At 40.6% G+C, this 18,875-nt stretch overlaps 1 protein-coding gene across 1 annotated transcript; it reads left to right on the top strand.

Annotated features, from left to right (window-relative positions):
• Positions 1 to 771: 771 nt before the first annotated feature.
• LOC110386864 (pickpocket protein 28) lies at positions 772 to 12,851 on the top strand. The gene is made up of 13 exons (XM_021353290.3): positions 772 to 828; positions 1,535 to 1,696; positions 2,672 to 2,801; positions 3,439 to 3,548; positions 4,424 to 4,550; positions 5,415 to 5,566; positions 5,788 to 5,896; positions 6,961 to 7,053; positions 7,510 to 7,652; positions 10,519 to 10,649; positions 10,739 to 10,798; positions 11,878 to 12,058; positions 12,680 to 12,851. The coding sequence occupies exons 1-13, from the start codon at positions 824 to 826 to the stop codon at positions 12,720 to 12,722; spliced, it is 1,446 nt and encodes a 481-aa protein (XP_021208965.2). The 5' UTR covers positions 772 to 823; the 3' UTR covers positions 12,723 to 12,851.
• The last annotated feature ends 6,024 nt before the right edge of the window (positions 12,852 to 18,875 follow it).

The following is an 18,875-nucleotide window of genomic DNA, read 5'->3' as shown; positions in this document are numbered from 1 at the left end:
CTCACAGCCCACCTGGTGTTAAGTGGTTACTGGAGCCCGTAGACATCTACAACGTAAATGCGCCAACCACTTTGAGATATAAGCTCTAAGGTCTCAAGTACAGTTACAACGGCTGCCCCATCTTTCACACCGAAACGCATTACTGCTTCACGACAGAAATCGGCAGGGTGGTGGTACCTACCCGCGGGGACTCACAAGAGGTCCTACCACCAGTAATGATTTAAAGTCTCTTGAGCCAAAAAGAGCTATTTCAATAACCAAGATGGATTGGTATTTGGCCTAAGCCAGTTAAGATGTCCATTCATAAGGGTCTAATAAAGAAAGACCGTTGGTTTCTTAGTAAAGTTTATTTCACTTTAGGACGCAACAGGGTCAACGAATGCCACAGATAGGATGATGTCAGCTCTAGCCGTTTGAAAAAAACTTATCTACTATTTTGTCATGAATTTGTTTGAAAAATGTTTATAATTCGCACTCCATTATTCGCGTGAAAGACACAAGGACGTTAGCGTGTTTCAATTAATATAATGAAAGGGTAGTAAGTAAAATAAGTTTGTTAATTAATTAGTTTGGATGTGTCCATTAGTTTTTTTTAGGTCATAATCTAATAAAAGCTACATGATATTAGTATAATATGGATTTCCTTATGGAAATTGTATCATAAAGCCTTCATAATTGAGGGTTCGAATTCCCGTAGCTCACATTAAGCTTGACAGCAAAATGTTATTAATATAAAACCTTCATTTGCATGAAAGAAAAAAAAAGGCTTTTCAGTAATTAAGCTGCCTTTCCTTTAAGCTGGACGTTTATTAGTACCTGAACTATGGAGTGAGTACATTTTATTAGTGTATTAAAATTTCATTTCTTAATGTGTGTATTTTCGTTAACCAAGTTGTATTATTGGTGGTGAACCTCTTCTCTGATGTTTGGACTACGAGAATTGACAGTGCCACTCCTAAGGCTCGTCTCATAAGATAAGTTGTTAATTCGTTGAAAGATCTCGTATTTTACTTATACATAGCTTGCACTAATATGACGAGGCCTGGAAATCAGAGCCTTGACTGCCAAATCAGAGTGCTGGAGGTATGGCATCTTATGACTGCACGTCGATAGGCATATTAGGTCAAGATTTTAATAAACGATATTGTGGAATTATAAATTATGACTCAAATACTTTATCTCTCAGTCGCAGAGAGTAGAGTCTCATTGCCTTTACATTATTATAATTGTAATTTTGTTATCGGACCGAGGTGTGAAGTCATTAAGTTCATACCTACGCGTGTTAATTATGACTGTGTGATTTATCCGAAGGAGATGCACGGGTAAAATCACCCCGTCTATTTCCTGAGACTGTGAATTCAGACTCAAGCCTCATGTCTCAAGTATGATATTCACGTTGTGAGGTCTATGGGTTCTTGCAACCCATCACCAAATTGGCCGAGAAATTACTCATCTACGCAATAAGTACATAAAAAATACATAATTTTTGGTTATTACATCTTATAGAATTATTATCTTATGTTTCCACATTCAGATCTGATAAGGAAATTGTCGCTGCACACAGTGATTCCTCGAGAAAAGAAAAACGGCAGCGCCAGAAATCACTGATTTTAGAGATGTTTTTTGAATTCACAAGTAACACAACACTACACGGATTTAGGTACATGACACAAAGAGGATCACACCCGGTAGAAAAGTGAGTTTTTATTTTAAATATAAGCTTATCACCATTTTCATTAAATTCCCCTTTTCGTTAGGTAAATATTGAAGGGTTATTTCAAACAAAAATAATCTTGTTTCAATTTATTTAAATAATCAAATACTGTGGTCACGGTGAACCGTATAATGTAAAGTAAAATTCGAATCAGTGAATGAGATATCTTAGATGATTAAAATTATTCAGCGAAATTGAAAGTGGTCAAATAAAGAGACAGTAAGTGAGACGGACTCCACATACAAAATGTATCGGTATTCTAAATTTGTACTAGTGAAATAGAATGAAAACAAATGTTTCCCAAGAACTTTATTAGGGGGCCACCTTTAAATTAATCAAAAATATACACTGACCAAGCTTGGTGCGGGCACTGATCTTTCCCATATTCCTCTACGGGGCGGAGACATGGTGCATAAAAAGCCGGGATATCAAAAAGATCGATGCCTTTGAAATGTGGGTGTGGCGGAGGATGCTACGAATACAGTTGGCTGTCATGAGAACAAACGAGTCCATTCTAAGGCAGCTAGACATCCGAAAAAGGCTCTCTTCCATCTGCCGAAAACGTGTTATGAGCTTCTTCGGACACATCATGCGGTCTCCCTGACATGAATTAGAGAAGCTCATAATTACGGGTCGCTTAGAGGGCAAGCGCGCCGTGGGCAGAACACCAGCCAGATGGTCAGATCTAGCAAGAGAAGCACTCGGTGGTAGTCTGTACCATGCAGTCCATGGCACCCATGATCGGGCACATTGGAAGTACGTCGAATGTGGTCGCGATCCTCAGTAGTGAGGGAACGATATAGAAGAAGAAGGTTTATTCGCAAACACTCCTCTGCGGATCCCTAAGTCTATCTGCATCAGCAAGAAGTTTATAGATTGAAGTATCAAATTAAAAGCTGCATAGATAAAAAAATGGAATCGATTTGTCACGGCTGTAAGCTTAAATTATATTTTCAGGATATTTTGGATCATAACCTTCACAGCGAGTGTGCTCATGTGTGCTTACGCAATAAATAATGTTTGGATAAAGTGGCAGACGAGTCCCGTAATAGTCACTTTGAGTGAAAGATTAGTGTCTGTTGATGAGGTAAGTTGTAAAGAAAAAAATACATGTGTATACTAATATTATAAAGAAGAAAGATTTGTTTGTTTGTTAGTATTGAATAGGCTCCGAAACTACTGAACCGATTTGAAAAATTCTTTCACTGTTTGGAAGCTACACTATTCCCGAGTGACATATTTTTTGAAAAAACTCCAATAATGTTCAGTCAATAATGTTCAATAATGAAACCCAAGGTGTAAAAAAATACCTAAAATATTCATTACATCGCGTGCCCTGCGAAAACTATTGATGATAGAATAATATAATGCACTACGACTTTGTAGAACACATTATTATTTACAAAAAGTGTTGTGACAGCATATGTCTAACTATTATAGTTATGCCACAATAAATGTTCTATTATTTAAAAAAATAAAACAATGAAGTTGAAATTTTTGTTAAAGACCCGAGCGGAGCCGGAGCGGGCCGCTAGGTATTATATAAATCAGTAGACCTTTTTCCGTAGCATGATCCCATTGCATATTTACTGAATTCTGTAGCGAAACAGAAAATTATGTATTGTTCTCTCTGTCATTACGTTGCAATGATATAAAATTACCGATTGAATTAAAAAAGAACCAAACAAAAAACAAGCAATTATTTTTTCCAAATTTATTTCCAGGTTCCGTTTCCGTCGATCACAATATGCCCTCAGAAAAAAAATGTACCATCTATCTACAATTACTATGAAGTACAGACGAAAGTTTCGCGTGAAGAAGTTACTCCAGACGAGTGGGTTTTCTTTTTTATTGACGTAATCAGTCAAACTCAGAGCCTTTTAGATGTTAATTGTTTATCACGATAGGATATAAATATCCGCAGAGGAGTTTATTCATTAGTTACCGGATGCCTTAGACAGTAGATAGCGAGTACCTCTGTCCATATTCGGGCACAAAATTCAATTGGTACGCCAAAGCCATACGACTCACTTATATGAAGAAACCGATGAAATTTTGATAACCACCCACAGGGGTTCGCTTAATAATTTTATTCAGATAAACGTGGACGGCATCATACAACATGTGCCATCTTAAAATTTTATGGACAATGAATACCAAGCGTGTTTTTATTTATTAAAAAAATGCTAAGAGTTGCAAGTTGACTATTCACACAGCTCCAAATGTGCACAAATATGTGGATGCTGTTGTTGTTGTTATCCTAGGATACCCCGCTAGAACAAAGGGCCCTCACGAGTTGTATTCACTGTTTATTTTACTTTATTGCATAGATGGATGGACGAGCTCACGGCCCACCTGGTGTTAAGTGGTTACCGGAGCCCATAGACATCTACAACGTAAATGCCGGCACCCACCTTGAGCCGGCAGCCACATAAAAAAAAACTACTTTACAAAGCTATCAACTTTATTTTATTCACAATGATTTATAAAAAATAATAATAATAATATACAAAGCAACAGCTATTTATATGAATAATAATAATAACCGTCATCACGTTGACTATAGATTAGACACTATAGCCATCATACTAAGACTAACTATACATAAATAAAAATCTTACGTTACGGACGTTTTTTCCCGGTTAGGGTAGCCCTCCGCATCGTCCCATACGTTCCAAAAATAAAATATATTTTTCATATTTGTTTCAGCCAAATTGAATTGGAAAAATTCCAGGACGTATCTTTAGTGTGCAATGTTGAACACTTTCATCACAAAGATTTTGTTTACTTCAATCGGTTCTACTCTAATGTCACCCTTGTTAATAGGCTACTAGAGGTAATTAATTTTATAATTTTTACATAGATGGGTTTTGACTTTTTTAATTTTCTGTATAGGCAGACCAGCATTCGACATATGTGATAGTCAGTGCAGACGCGAAATAAGCGATATTCTACGAAATATTTCAAATTTTCTAAATTTGGTCGTTGCAAATTGAAGGACACATTACCCTCAGACACAGCCCACTGAGTTTCTCGCCGGATCTTCTCAGTGAGTCGCCTTTCCGATCCGGTGGTAGACTCTTGCTAGGGTTCGTGTTAGCAACGTCTTCAGGGTTGAGCCCCGTGAGCTTACCTACTAGTTAAGGTTACGCTGAAATAGCCTCTCAAAGCTCTCAGCATAGGTAGGAAAAAAAAGACACAGACTGCGGACAGAAACGAGATGAATCGACAGTTCTGTGGTAAAAGAAGGACGCACTTATGTAGTCCTTACTGCAGGCTCGTACCGATAGGCAATGAGAAACACCGACAATTTCACTTATTTACATATAAAATACATCAGAGACACGTAGCGCGCGCGTGGTAGTTCAGCCATTACATTTTTCTTCATGAGTGGATGTCGCCACGCGATCTCGCTCGCACGCGTCGTTAGGTAATGTGCGAGAGAGGGATGGGACAGAATTTGCAAACCAAAAATGTTGCTATCTTCAGAAACCAAAAACTATCAATTCTTAACCAGTTAGTTTTTATCGTCGTTCATAGACGTCAACAATGACGTATTTGAAACATCTTATTCATTACTATAAGTTTTTAATTAAAAACCAGAATCTTTAATGCAAAATTCATTACATTATGAATTATTTTTCTTTTCTTTGTTACTTAAAAACATAATCATTTAAAGGATTAATTGGGTTTGCTTCAGGTTGCTCCAGATCTTAAAGATTTCACTTCTATGTGCCGATGGCATAACAAGGAACTAAGTTGCAAAAGCTTATTCCACAGAGTTCTCACTTCCCAAGGAGTTTGCTACACAATGAATACGTTAGCAGCATCTGAAATCTTTCGAACGGAAAAGTAAAGTAATCTGTTGTTGTTATTAATTAGATTAAGGATCTAAGTGTTGACAGAAGCTCTATTTTGCTATTCTATACATTAAAAGAGATTTATATGCTGAATTCAAAGCTGACATGGGAATAACACAGCTTGAAGAACAGCTGATGTCTGACAGACTTTTACCAGATTGGGTTCTTGTGAGATCATAATTTTATATTGAAAATTATTAATTTGCTTTTCAGTATACATCAGGATTTCGAGTATTTGATGGCAACGAAGAAAAGTCAAGGCTATGTTAAAGACGTCGGCTACAACAGTCTAGATGTTGATACATATCCAAGAAGAGGAAGGGTAAATTTGTATATGTTTCACTTTTAGTGAAATCTCGTGATAGTGCTATTTGGCCCATGCTAGACGCATTACCATGCTGCACGTTACGGCCACAAAGCTGTCACTTATTTTGGCTTAAAGAGTAGGAAAATACAGTAAAACCGCGTCCCAAGATCGGTGCAGTTTTCTAATTATGATATTTATTCCAGTAAATCCGAATTCCAGTAATACATAGTTTAGATACAAATAACTAGCTTCATTTGGGACTTGCGAAATATTAGGAGATGAAGGAGGTTGAAAGGGAAATAGAGATTACGTAAGAGTATGCATTGTACAAACAGTACAGTATCCCGATGGTCATACAAAAGCGAAGCCGTATATGAGAGTGAAAGAAATGGCTCTCTAAAGCTCTTGGATTGGGAACCCACGATAAATAGGACCATGATGATTTTTTTTATTAAAAAAGAAAATATGAGCAAATATATTTTTTTCCTTCAAAAGAACAGGCCCAAAATTTTCACTTGTGGTATCGATGCCAGGATTACAAATCCAAGAAAATTACAAGAACAACTGGAATACGTATTAAAAACAATCTAGTAACCGTATATTAAAGATACTGATTCCGACCGATAATTGAACCCATAGCCGACTAGACGATCTGCATATCGTTTTTTCGCATTAAAAGTGTACAATTTACAAAAATATTCGAAATTGAGTTAATATACGGAATCATTTGGTATCACCAGTATTTTTCTAATAAATACTGTCAAAAGAGGGTAGTTTAGTTTTAGTTTACCTATGTTTTGACAATTACCTATGTTTTAACAAAATTAATACATAATTTTATCTTACTTTAAAATACAGATAATATAACTGGTAAAAAATAAAAAATAAACGTAGTAGAGATGATTAATATGAAAAATATCACATGTTAAGCCTTTAAAACACTCTCCTGTAAAATTAGTAAGTTTTGAGATTATACAGTTTTAATGCGAGAAGACTATATTATTATTTGTATTTCAAGCAAAATTAAATTACCCTTAAATTGACTTTGCTTTTATTAAACTAATGTTTTTTTATTGCAGAAGAATGGAGTTGAACCAGATTTAATTGTTATATTAAAAGAAAACCTTATGAATAGAGATAAACTATGTAATGTTCTTAAAGACGGTTTCAAGGTAACATAATTAAAAAAATTAAATTAAGTGACCATAATTTTGAAGTTTGTCTTAAATATAAGATAATTGATAATAGAACCTTTTGCTAGATACCTCAATCTTAGCACTTTGTATCAGTGTATGCAAATATTGGTATATGACTTTTTATTTAAAATTTAATCTCGGCTCTATACTTGTGACTAAATGACACTGGCAAAATATTATGTAAAGGAAGTATTTTTTTACTTTATAAAGTAGACCTTGATTGAGCATTGACCTAGAAATGGATGCTAGATGGATGGATAGAAATGGATCCTAGAATGGACGGATTTCACCTTTTAATGTGTGGTCACGGTCGATTGTGGGTTCCCTGACCAATTGGCCAGCAGAGCCAAACCAGTAACTGCCATTAAGGACCCTGTCCAAAAAATTGGAAAAATCCATGTGGTACCATTCAAAAAACACCGTGAATTTCAGCTATACTTATATCACCCGGCGGATTTACCTCAGTCCTTATTACACCACTATATCGCACTGCCTGGCCAAACTTCATCGATATCACTTAGATTTGAAATTCAGAGCACATCAACAAAATTAAATAAGCCAGTATTCCTGGAGCAGTAAGTATTTAACAAAACAAGTTTTAACTAAACATAATTAAAATGAATTCATATGAATTTCATCCCATTATTTTGGATGATCGTCTTATTTATAAAATATTTTTAATTACTTACGCTGCAAACAAACCTGTTGATCACATAATGTTTGACCGATGTAAAAATTGAACCCACGACCCTCTGCGCAACAGACAGGAGCGCTAATTACTGCACCAACAAGTCAGTAGATATAATTGATTAAGCTATTAGCCAAGTTTTTTATGAATGATGAATTACTGGTGGCCCGAGGGCCTTTCCAGTTTCACCAGGACAGGTGGGCGGCCAAGGGCTCAGCCAAAAGGGGTGGGATTTGCTAACAGCTGCCCGAGCGCTTCCATAGTAGACCTAACAACTCAAGAGCAAGTGCTTCGCGAATGAATCTACTACTGGATCGGAATTACAACCCGCTGAAAAAATCCGGCGAGAAACTCAGCAGGCAGATGCATGGGTTAGGTTTCCCAACGAACCCCTTGCCGAGTTCGACAAGTACGGTTACCGGGGTCTTTAAACCTGCTCCTAACGTTAGAGCTAAAGGCGTCTAATGCAATAATTATTGAATCTGATGAGCCAAGTACGAAGGAACAAGTCGCTTACACACTTAGTCACACTAGCCTTCATTACCGCAATGAACCAAAGGGAAACGGGGGGTGACTGAAAATCAGCGCTGTTCGATTTATCGACCTTGAACAGCATTAGCTGAGCCACAATTTTTTTTTTTTTTTTCGGGTAGAGGGCCGAACCTCCTACGAGGTCCCCGCGCAAAAGGGGCGCGCGGGGTATGTGAGACTCAACGATCTGCATGGTGTTGTGAGCAGACCGCGAGCCCAAGGATTTTAGGACCCACCCACTAAACGACTCCCCTGCACTCTTACACCCGACGTCCGATCCCCTCCGAGGTCAGAACCCGGGTGAGGTAGGGGGGCTACCGCGGTCAACACTACAACCAGACGGCGCGGCTCACCCCAAGGACGCCCAGCCGACGGAGCGAGGCGAATCGAAGGCTTTGAAACGTCGGCCGTCTCGGTACGGCAGCCCGTCGGGCCGCCCAGACGGTGCCGCTGGTGTCCCGGAATACCCCGCTGGACCAAAACCAGCCTGCCGGGTCGGGACGCGATACACCGTCGACCGGTCGCTCTAATCACTCCACGGCAGCGCGCTAGAGTGCTGGTAGCGCGCCGCGCGGCCTCACCCCCTCAGGTCACCCCTTGACCTTCACCGGGGGGAGGCCGCTACCTACAGGGGCCGGGACGTACGGGCGTATTCCCGCCTCCGGCCCCCGGCTCGACGGCGACGGATCGGTGCAGAAAGGGAAGAGCTCTCCCTCTCTCGCTCCGCCGCCTCCTTCTGCGAGATGGTGGACTCGCAGAAGTCGAGCATCGCCTTCCAGGACGCGTCGCTGCCGAGCATCGTAGCCACGACGCGCGGCAGCGAGAGGTCCTCTCCTATAACCGCGACGAGGGCGGCGCGTTGCTCGTCGAATCCAGAGCAACGCGCCAATGTATGTTCCGCTGTGTCTTCCTCGTCGCGGTCCGCGCAGTGGTGGCACTGCGCCGTCGGTTCCCTTTCGGCTATCTTATGCAAGTACCGGCCGAAACATCCGTGGCCGGTAAGCATTTGCGTCAGCCGGAAGGTGAGGCATCCGCGGTCGCGGCCCACCCAGTCCGCGAGAACCGGGCGGACCGCCTCGACGAAACGGAGGCCGGCCGACGGGTCCGCCAAGCGGCGAGATCACGCCTCCAGCACAGACCGCCGAGAGTGGAGCCTCCGCGCTCGAACTACACCTTCGCCGGGGCGCCCTTCCCCCCTAGATCGGAGGTCGCTACGCCACCTGTAATCGGCAGCGAGCGCCTCCGCCTCCAGGTCCCAGGGTGGCTCCCCGGCGAGCAAGCACGCCGCCTCGAAGGAGACGGTGCGGTATCCTCGGATCGCCCTGACCGCGATCGCGCGCTGCGGACGTCGCAGCGCGGCGACGTTCTGGCGGGTCAGGGCGTGGCACCATACGGGCGCGCCGTATAGTGCCATCGACCGCACCACCCCCATGTAGAGGTGGCGTGCCACCTGATCGGGACCCCCGACGTTTGGAAGCCGTCGCCATCAGCCGAGGGCCCAATTTTTCGAAGTCGCTCACTTCGAAAGCTCCACCGACCGTCCAGTTCGAGGCCGAGGTACCGAAGACCGGTCACCCCGACCCCGACGCGGACGCCTCCGATCACGAGGTGGGCACCCAGAGGCGGCGCTCGTCCCGGCCCGTGAAAAAGCAGGGCCTGGGTTTTGTCGAGCGCCACCGCGAGCCCCAACCGTCGGATCCTAGTGACGACGTGTGCCACGCCTGCGCACGCCAGACGGGCAGACTCTCGGTAGTCCCTCCCCGGAGCCACGACCAACGTGTCGTCGGCGTAACAAATTACGCTCAGCTCGGGGAGGGGACCCCGAATGACGCCCCGCAGGACCCAGTCGTAGCCGATGTTCCACAGCAGAGGGCCCAGGACAGACCCCTGCGGAACACCGCGCTCGACCGGAAAGCGGTACATCGCCCCACCGTGTCCGATGCACTGGATCGACCTGCCCTCGAGGTAGGAGCCGATCAGTCGGTGGAGGTATGACGCCGTGATACTCCAGCGCCCCCGCGATCACCGACCAGGGCAGGGTGTTGAAGGCGTTCCTTACATCTAAGGATAACGCCATCGCCACCCCGCCCCGGGATAGCCCTTTTGCCTTTTTTTTTATTTTCTTTTTGTTGTTTTTTTTTTATTCAATTTGAAATGCAATAAATTATTATTATTATTACTTACACTAAACCTAACTAAAAATTTAACATTTCATCTTTCAGGCGCCAGTGCTTTTTTCCGCACGAGCGACAACTTAGATATTTCCAGAGTTACTCCCCAAACAATTGTCGATTGGAATGCTTGACAAACTACACGTTCAAGAAATGTGGATGCGTCGGGTTTTATATGCCATGTGAGCAGTTTCACGCGTTCGCTTCCTTGAAATAATCATTATTAACATTAATTTTTTTGTGTATTCTCAAATATCATATTTTGTTGCAGTTCACATCAGCAATAGGATTTGTACGATGGAAAAACATGATTGTATGGACGCCGCCATAGGTATTAATCACTAGCCTATAAAGGCCATTATGAATTAATTGTAGTTTCATTAAAAAAATAATAGACTTTGGATATATTATAGTTAGACTAGCTCACAAGTAACTTTTACCCAAGCCTACAGATTGCAGCTAGACTGTGACGAGGAAGTCTCGGTTTTCTTCTATTCTCTATACATTTATATATTTAATTGCGTATATAGTTAGACGAGCTCATGGCCCATTTGGTGTGTAGTGGTTACCGAAGTCCATAGACATCAACAACGTTAATGCCGCCACACACCTTGAGATATAAGTTCGAGTCTCAGCACGGCTGCCCTACCTTTCAAGCCGAAACGCATTACTGCTTCACGGCAGAAACAGGCAGGGCGGTAGTACCTACCCATGAGGGCTCACAACAAGCCTTGCCACCAGTTACATATATGTACATGTTCTATTCTTCTAACTGGAACACATGACTTATTCGTGAGTAAATCATGATGTAAGTACCTTTCTTTGACATTATTAATCAATACAGAACTTGGAATACGGGTTTTAAATCATTTACCGTAATTTATGTTGTAAAGTGGTACCAAAAGTTAAACCATTTTTTTATTGCTTTGGAAGGCAGACGAGCATACGACCAATTTGATGGTGGATATTTATCAATGCTGATAAACATCAACTCACAAAAACGGCACATACAGTCCACACGAGGCCAAAGCCTTACTTAGCAAACATTCGTATTTGTTCAGGCCAGTAGTATAGCTTTGCTCTATTTGAAGGACTTTCAACATATGAAAAGCCCTCTTGAATTTACCCTACATGCCCCTCCGATACTTAACACTGCTCGAAATATCAATCCAAAGAATCCCATATGCTCGGAAGGTTTTTTTTTATTGTCCTTGTAGGCAGACGAGCACATGGCCCACCTGATGGTGAATAGTTACCGTCGCCTATGGACTTCAGCAATGCCAGAGGCAGAGCCAAGTCGCTGACTACCTCTTAATACTCTCCACAACCCTCGTTTGAAAAAGGACATGTGAGGTTGCTGTGTTACTCCTTGAAATATCCCAATAACGCTCCGATTTACTTACATTTTAGAAGAATTAGCAACAGCACGAGTGTCAGATTCCTCATTGACAGAGATAAAAGCTTGCAACTGCCTCCCTTCCTGTAATATGGTTGACTATAACGCTGGAATGATGATGTCGACATTTCATTTGGAGAAGTATTGGAAAAACTATATTCAAACGTATGGTATAAACAACACCATATCGGAAAAGTAAGTAGAAGTTGAACACTTTTGGACACTAGTTTACATATTTTGTCGAGTGGCGACCGCGTACCAGAAGAAGTAGCGTGGGTAGGCAAAATGGATGCCATAAGACGGATCGACGACCTATTGAGGTTCGCGGGGGTCAACTGGATGCAGGCAGTGCAGGACCGATCTTTGTGACGAGGCTTGGGGGAGGCCTATGTCCAGCAGTGGACGACTGTGAGCTGATAAGAAAATGGTAAACAAGCTAAGGGTCCTATCTGTTACGTAGTGTTCTAAAGCATATAGACATCACGTGAAGCTTGAGACGCCTGAGACATCAGGTCAAGTCTTTATTGTATTGTGTAACAGTTGCACCATGCTTCTAACTTGAACGAATCATTACTTTGCGACAGTAATAGACGGGATGATGGCACTCGTCCATGCTCGCTTATAAGAGGCCGTGTATTGAGTGGAACAGCATCTAATTATGATGATTAAACTTTTGCTCCTCGTGTTTGAAGGTCGTCAAGGAACCTTCACCGATCTGACATAATAAACATTAAAAAACAGTCAGTTCCTCGGCTGCATAGATATCAACATAGCTCCGTCAGTTTTCGTGAAATGTATTAATTTTAAATTCTGCAGATTGATGAAAAATAACAGTTATTCGAAGATTGAGGTCTATTAAGTATACGAAGCCACGTTACATGTCATTCAAACGTTCAGAACTATTCGGTACGACCGACTTCCTGGCGAACTGCGGTGGTCTGCTCGGATTGTTCCTGGGATTTTCCTTTCTCAGCCTTGTCGAGATAATCTATTTCCTAACATTGAGGTTGGTCTTTTTATAAGTTGGGCACATTCACTTTTTTTTTTATTGCTTAGGTGGTTGGACGAGCTCACAGCCCACCTGGTGTTAAATGGTGACTGGAGCCCATAGACATCTACAACGTAAATGCGCCACCCACCTTGAGATATAAGTTCTAAGTTCTCAGTATAGTTACAACGGCTACCCCACCCTTCAAACCGAAACGCATTACTGCTCCACGATAGAAATAGGCAGGGTGGTGGTACCTGCCCGTGCGGACTCACAAGAGGTCCTACCACCAGTAATTACGCAAATCATAATTTTGCGGGTTTGATTTTGATTACACGATGTTATTCCTTCACCGTGGAAGTCAATCGTGAAAATTTGTTAAGTGCGTATTTCATTTCAAAAATTGGTACCCGCCTGCGGTATTCGATGCATCGCTCAACACGAATGCACTGGATGTCTTATCCTTAAGGCCACGACGACTTCAAACTGCGGGTACACTCCATTATAGTAATTACAGCCAATGGAATATAATATTAAGTTAACCGCAATTCACTTTTAATACACATGACTGCTTTCTGACGGCGAATCATATGTGGTATTTGCACTAATGCCTTTTTAAATTATGGTGTTGGGGGAAATCGAGGATGAAAATAATGCACTAAAGCCTTCGTCAAACAGAACGCGTACTTAGCGCCGCGTACTTAACGTCGCGCTCTTCAAATTGACTAGATGAGTCTAACGCTCCTTGACGCAACGCATTCGCCAAATCATAGTGCCTTTCGATAGCAGTGTGAAAATTTAAAAGTATTAAGAAATCGAGTGATTCAGATGTAGCATTGTATAAGCATGGGTATTTTCTAACTATTTATATCATTTTTTCGGGCATTATCTAGTATTTTAATACACATTCACTCTGACGCTAAAATAAAATTTGTAAAAAATTACAACGCTTGACGTCAAAGCGTCCTAACGCCGCGACAGAGCGCTGCGTACTTATAGCGCTGGGGCTCTGTTTGACGGTATGTTACCATAGTAGTACAACACACCTCGGCGTCATAGCGCGGCGTCAGTTTAGCGCTCTGACGCGCGATAATTACACGTTCTGTTTGACGAAGGCTTAAGTTGTAAACACGTTTCGTAAAGCAATGCATGATTGTTCTAGATGAACCAAATTCCATATCGCAAATAACGTGATTCTCTACACTAAACGAATCAATTGTGATTTTAATGGCGTAAACCACAATTAAAGAAAATAAGTTTCATCTCTTTATTTCAGAATATGGTGTGCCTTAGCACGAGACACGAGGGAGTAGATATTTCGAAATCCATTTATCTACATCACATTGCATAGTCAAACTAAAGATTGGGTACAATTTGTGTCCAGTTTTTCCGCTGCCTGCTTTACTACTACTGCTCTTCTTCAGAATGTTCGCTTTCAATTAGCAAATTAGAATAGCAGTTAGTTAGTAATTAGAATATTAAGTCATAAAATAAGGTATTCGCTCGGGACTCATTGGATAGAACACCGCATCAACGAATCCATTCTTGCCGATGTCAAGATTAGCTGCTGGTAACAGGCAAGGTATACGGAAGAAGGCCCGGAGGTAGAAGTCCAGGGCGCTGATAGGACCAACTCCGATCGCCGATCGGACGCTCTATCCTCAGCACCTCAATCCACGAGTCCACGCAGCCGAGGATAGACTGAGCTGACGCCAAAAGAGCCTGGGACTCTTCATTCAGAGAAAGTCATTTAGAGAAGCCACGACCCTGAGTGAGAATTATCGACTCTAGAAGGAAGTTTTACTACTACCACAGATTGTCTCTGGACGCTCAGACGTAGAGTTTGTTCTTTTGTTTCTGTCATTGGTTGTAGCTGAATATGTTTCCGGTCCTAGACTATTTTGGCATCAGAATTACTAATTCAATGGCGATTCATCAAAACTCTTACCTCAAAGATTCGTCTCACCATTCGAAAATATACTGCACGTCCTAACTTTTAACTCTAAATAATTAAATATATTTGTCATTAATATTTTTAAATAAACTCTCAAACGTATTTGTGAATTTTTATTTTCTTCATGCTTTTACCAGCTTAGATCATAGAATTGATAAAATATATGTATTTATTGTTACGTATAAGATTATGTAAAGATTCTATTTGGGTATGTTCGATACTCGCCACGAGTAAGTACGTACTCGTCCGTTCTGCACGCTATATTTTTTTCTGGCACCCTGCCTACTTCTGCCGTAAAGCAGTAATGCGTTTCGGTTTGAAGCGTGGGACAGCCGTTTTAACTATACTGAGACCTTAAAAGTTAAATCTCAAGGTGAGTGGCGGAGTTTACGTTATAGATGTCTATGAGCTCCAGTAACCACTTAACACCAGGTGGGCTGTGAGCTCGTCCACCCATCAAAGCAATAAAAAAAAATTGTATTTATTCACTGAATATAGGCGAATATACAAATAGGTTTGAACGTAGTCTTATTTCAGCTAATAAGTATTCTCCAAAAATCACAATTATTACAAGTAAATTGTAGATTACAGATAGATATATGTAGCGTCAAAACATCATGAACTTTCAAATGGTTAGACACAAAACGATTAGAAATGCTAAATAATGTCATTAAAAAAAAAGTATAATATCGACTTTATATTTTCACTGCAAGCTTCATTATTTTCTTTATTCGTTAGCAATAAAAGTTCACAATAATTATCGTGATGAGATTATAAAGGCCGACATGCACGGCCCGAGGCGTTGGCAACCTATAATTTACGAACAAAACCACAGGCTAGAGGCCTGCGCATTATACAACGAGCTTTGTGATTACAGTGACGTTATTATAAGAGCAAATTGGCTCGTGAATGGCTGCCTTAAAGACGATAATGATAGGTAATCAATTCCTGTTAACGTACCCTGTGCAATTGTGCGGTTTTTTTTTATTTATTTTATTTGTGTAATAGAAGCTTTTTTGAGTGTTATGTATGTGTAAGTGTTTTTAACTCGTTATTTGTGTTTTCAAGTCGTTTGTAAAGTATAAATTGATTTAGAAACTAGATTACATCGTCTTCATCAACTGGAAAACGTTCTCTGCTATATACTATATATATTTTACTGGTGGTAGGACCTCTTGTGAGTCCACGCGGGTAGGTACCATCGCCCTACCTATTTCTTCTCCCGTGAAGCAGTAACGCGTTTCGGTTTGAAGGGTGGGGGCAGCCGTTGTAACTATACTTGAGACCTTAGAACTTATATCTCAAGGTGGGTGGCGCATTTACGTTGTAGATGTCTATGGGCTCCAGTAACCGCTTAACACCAGGTGGGCTGTAAGCTTATGCACCCATCTAAGCAATAAAAAAAAATTAAAAAATATGGACCTCCCCTAAAGTTCACTTAGTGATAGGTTCTGTTCTATCCACATCCAGCTGTTTCTCGCGACATTTCCCAGAAATTTTGGTGGTGGTAAGAATACGTATTAGGTTAGAATAGTAATAGGTGGTTTTCAAGGGTAGGCACCGGCTTAGCTCTGCCCCTGGCATTGCTGATGTCCATGAGCGACGGTAACCACTTACCATCAGATGGGCCGTATGCTCGTCTGGTTGAAAAGCCAATAAAAAAAAAATAAAAAAAAATCTCTTTAAGGACATTCAACATAATTTACATGTTGTTCGCGTTTAAACTAAGGCCATTCATTCCTTTAGAAGTGAATTAAATAAACAGTCAATAATCCAACTAACTTACGAAGTTACATAATTTTATTCCTAAAAAGATTTATACTTTCTAGCTTAGAATGTTATAGTAAAATATATATTCAAATAATCTACATTAATCTACATTACATACCTTACTATTGTTAATTAATTAATTTTAGTGATTATCTATCTACGAACATAGAACGGGTACATTTTTATCTGTTTATCTAATATCTTGAGATTTTCAATTTAATCTTATTTCAATGGACGGTAGACTTAAAATCGTTTAAAGGAATACAAATTCAGTTTTAAAGCTATTTGCTGTTGGTAAAACTGTTAAGCGTATGTTGAAATTCGAAAGCTCCGGGATGACGAGTCGCAAATATAACTTTGTAAAGTTTGATTGGCATAGATTGATTGAGTATCCGCAGATGTAGATAATGCATGCTTTGTAACTCCGCGGCTTCTGTACGCAGGGCTGACGAGGGAACTCAAAAATACTCAGACGGTCACATTACAAATTCAAATACATATTGTGACACGATTTAGAGATATTCTTGACTTGATTTGACTTGGTAGGTTCAGTACAACATGGTACACTAAATAGGGCTTGCGATAATACAGCTTTCCACGTATTAGAGAAAGGCAGGCTTGGGTTCCTCAAGTATAATAATAATTCTTAGAATGAAGATGGATGAAGAATGGAATGGGTGGAAGATGAAGAAGTAAAAGCGTCAACAATATTGGGCTAGCAAAAATATCTAAGTTTACTTTCCGACACAAAGTTCATTCTTTTGTTATTTTTTAGGCGGAGCTCACGGCTCACCTGGTGTTAACCAAGTAATCAACAAGGTTAACGCGGCAGTTGTTTTTACAGTACAACGACTGCCATCCTTTAACGAAACGCATTACTGCTTCACGGCAGAAATGGGCAGCGTGGTGGTAGCTGCGAATTTAGGCCCATAAGACGCTGTAATTTGATTTCAAAAAGGAGATTTTCGAAGAGCTCCTAAATTACCGATGTAACCCTAATGATTGGCTAAATATCTTGCGTTAAATGAACCGTAGTTAATGCCAAAGACTTTGATATGAATGTGCACACCATTATGGTAAAAACGGGGCACACAACATTTGGACGAATCAATTAAAGTTAAACCAACCGGTTTATTGCATCGCCAATGTCCACATTGACATCTTGTAAATGAATACCAAACCACCTAGAACGTGTTCAGGCGAAACCATCATTCTCCATCTGCCAAATCATCATTCCCCTGCCCTTCTCCCAGTCAACTGGGGACGGTGCAACATATTTTCTTCTTCCATACTCCTCTATCATATACCATTTCTTCGCTCACTCCCCACTTACACATGTCGTTTTTCACGGTATATATGCATTTTTTCTTAGGTCTTGTTCCACCAAATATATACGTAAATTATTTAATAATTGGAAAATGATTGGTTGTAGGGCGGATTTTTTATTGCCCTTGTAGACAGATGAGCGTACGGCCCACCTGATGGTGAGTGGTTACCGTCGCCCATTGACTTCAGCAATACCAGGGGCTTAGCCAAGCCGCTGCCTACCGTTAAATACTCTCCACAAGCCTCGTTTGAACAAGGATATCGGGAAACACCATGGATCCCCTCATTCCAAAGCCGAATGATACGTGGCAAAAAAACTCTGGAAACGCACTGTGGATGAACGCAGTGGCTCCTAGTATACAAACAAACAAGCGTTTAAATGATTTCAAAAAAGGAGAATTTTACTGAGGAGAACTCCAAAAACTATTTTGATCATCCTTTGTTATTTATAGGTAGGTATGGCTTAAGTTATATTTGAAGTGAGTAGGTACCTACCTTCTTGCGTGGTTAACACAGAAATCGTACCTACATATAAATGAGTAAAAAAAGGAAGTTCATTATTAAGTTGTAGAAGAATACGCATTTTTTTTCTTGTTATTGCATATTAATTTGTTTTGGAATAATTTTTTTTTGAACACGGTTTTCTTCTAATTTTTTTTATTATTTCGTTAAACATTAAAACAGAGACGTTTATTGTGAACGCCGAAATTCTCTTTGTGATCTCTATCCAACCACTCAATTAGTACAATTAAAATCACTAAATCAAATACTGCTAGCCGGTAATTCCGTATTTCTGGAGGCAGTTAAATGATCAATAAACTCTATACCTATCGGTTGAGTAGCATACGAAGTAATGTCCATTAACCCAACAATTGATGAAGATCTGTTTTTGATAAAAAAATGACTTTTTCCATTGACTTGAGTTAGTAAATGAGACTAATTTAAAATTAAGTTATACGAATTTAAAACACTGT

Source organism: Bombyx mori, chromosome 9 (genome assembly GCF_030269925.1).
Source record: "Bombyx mori chromosome 9, ASM3026992v2".
In the NCBI taxonomy this organism is placed as follows: Eukaryota; Metazoa; Arthropoda; class Insecta; order Lepidoptera; family Bombycidae; genus Bombyx; species Bombyx mori.
The sequence above is the reverse complement of the archived record's forward strand: the minus strand, read 5'-3'. Positions and strand labels throughout refer to the sequence as shown.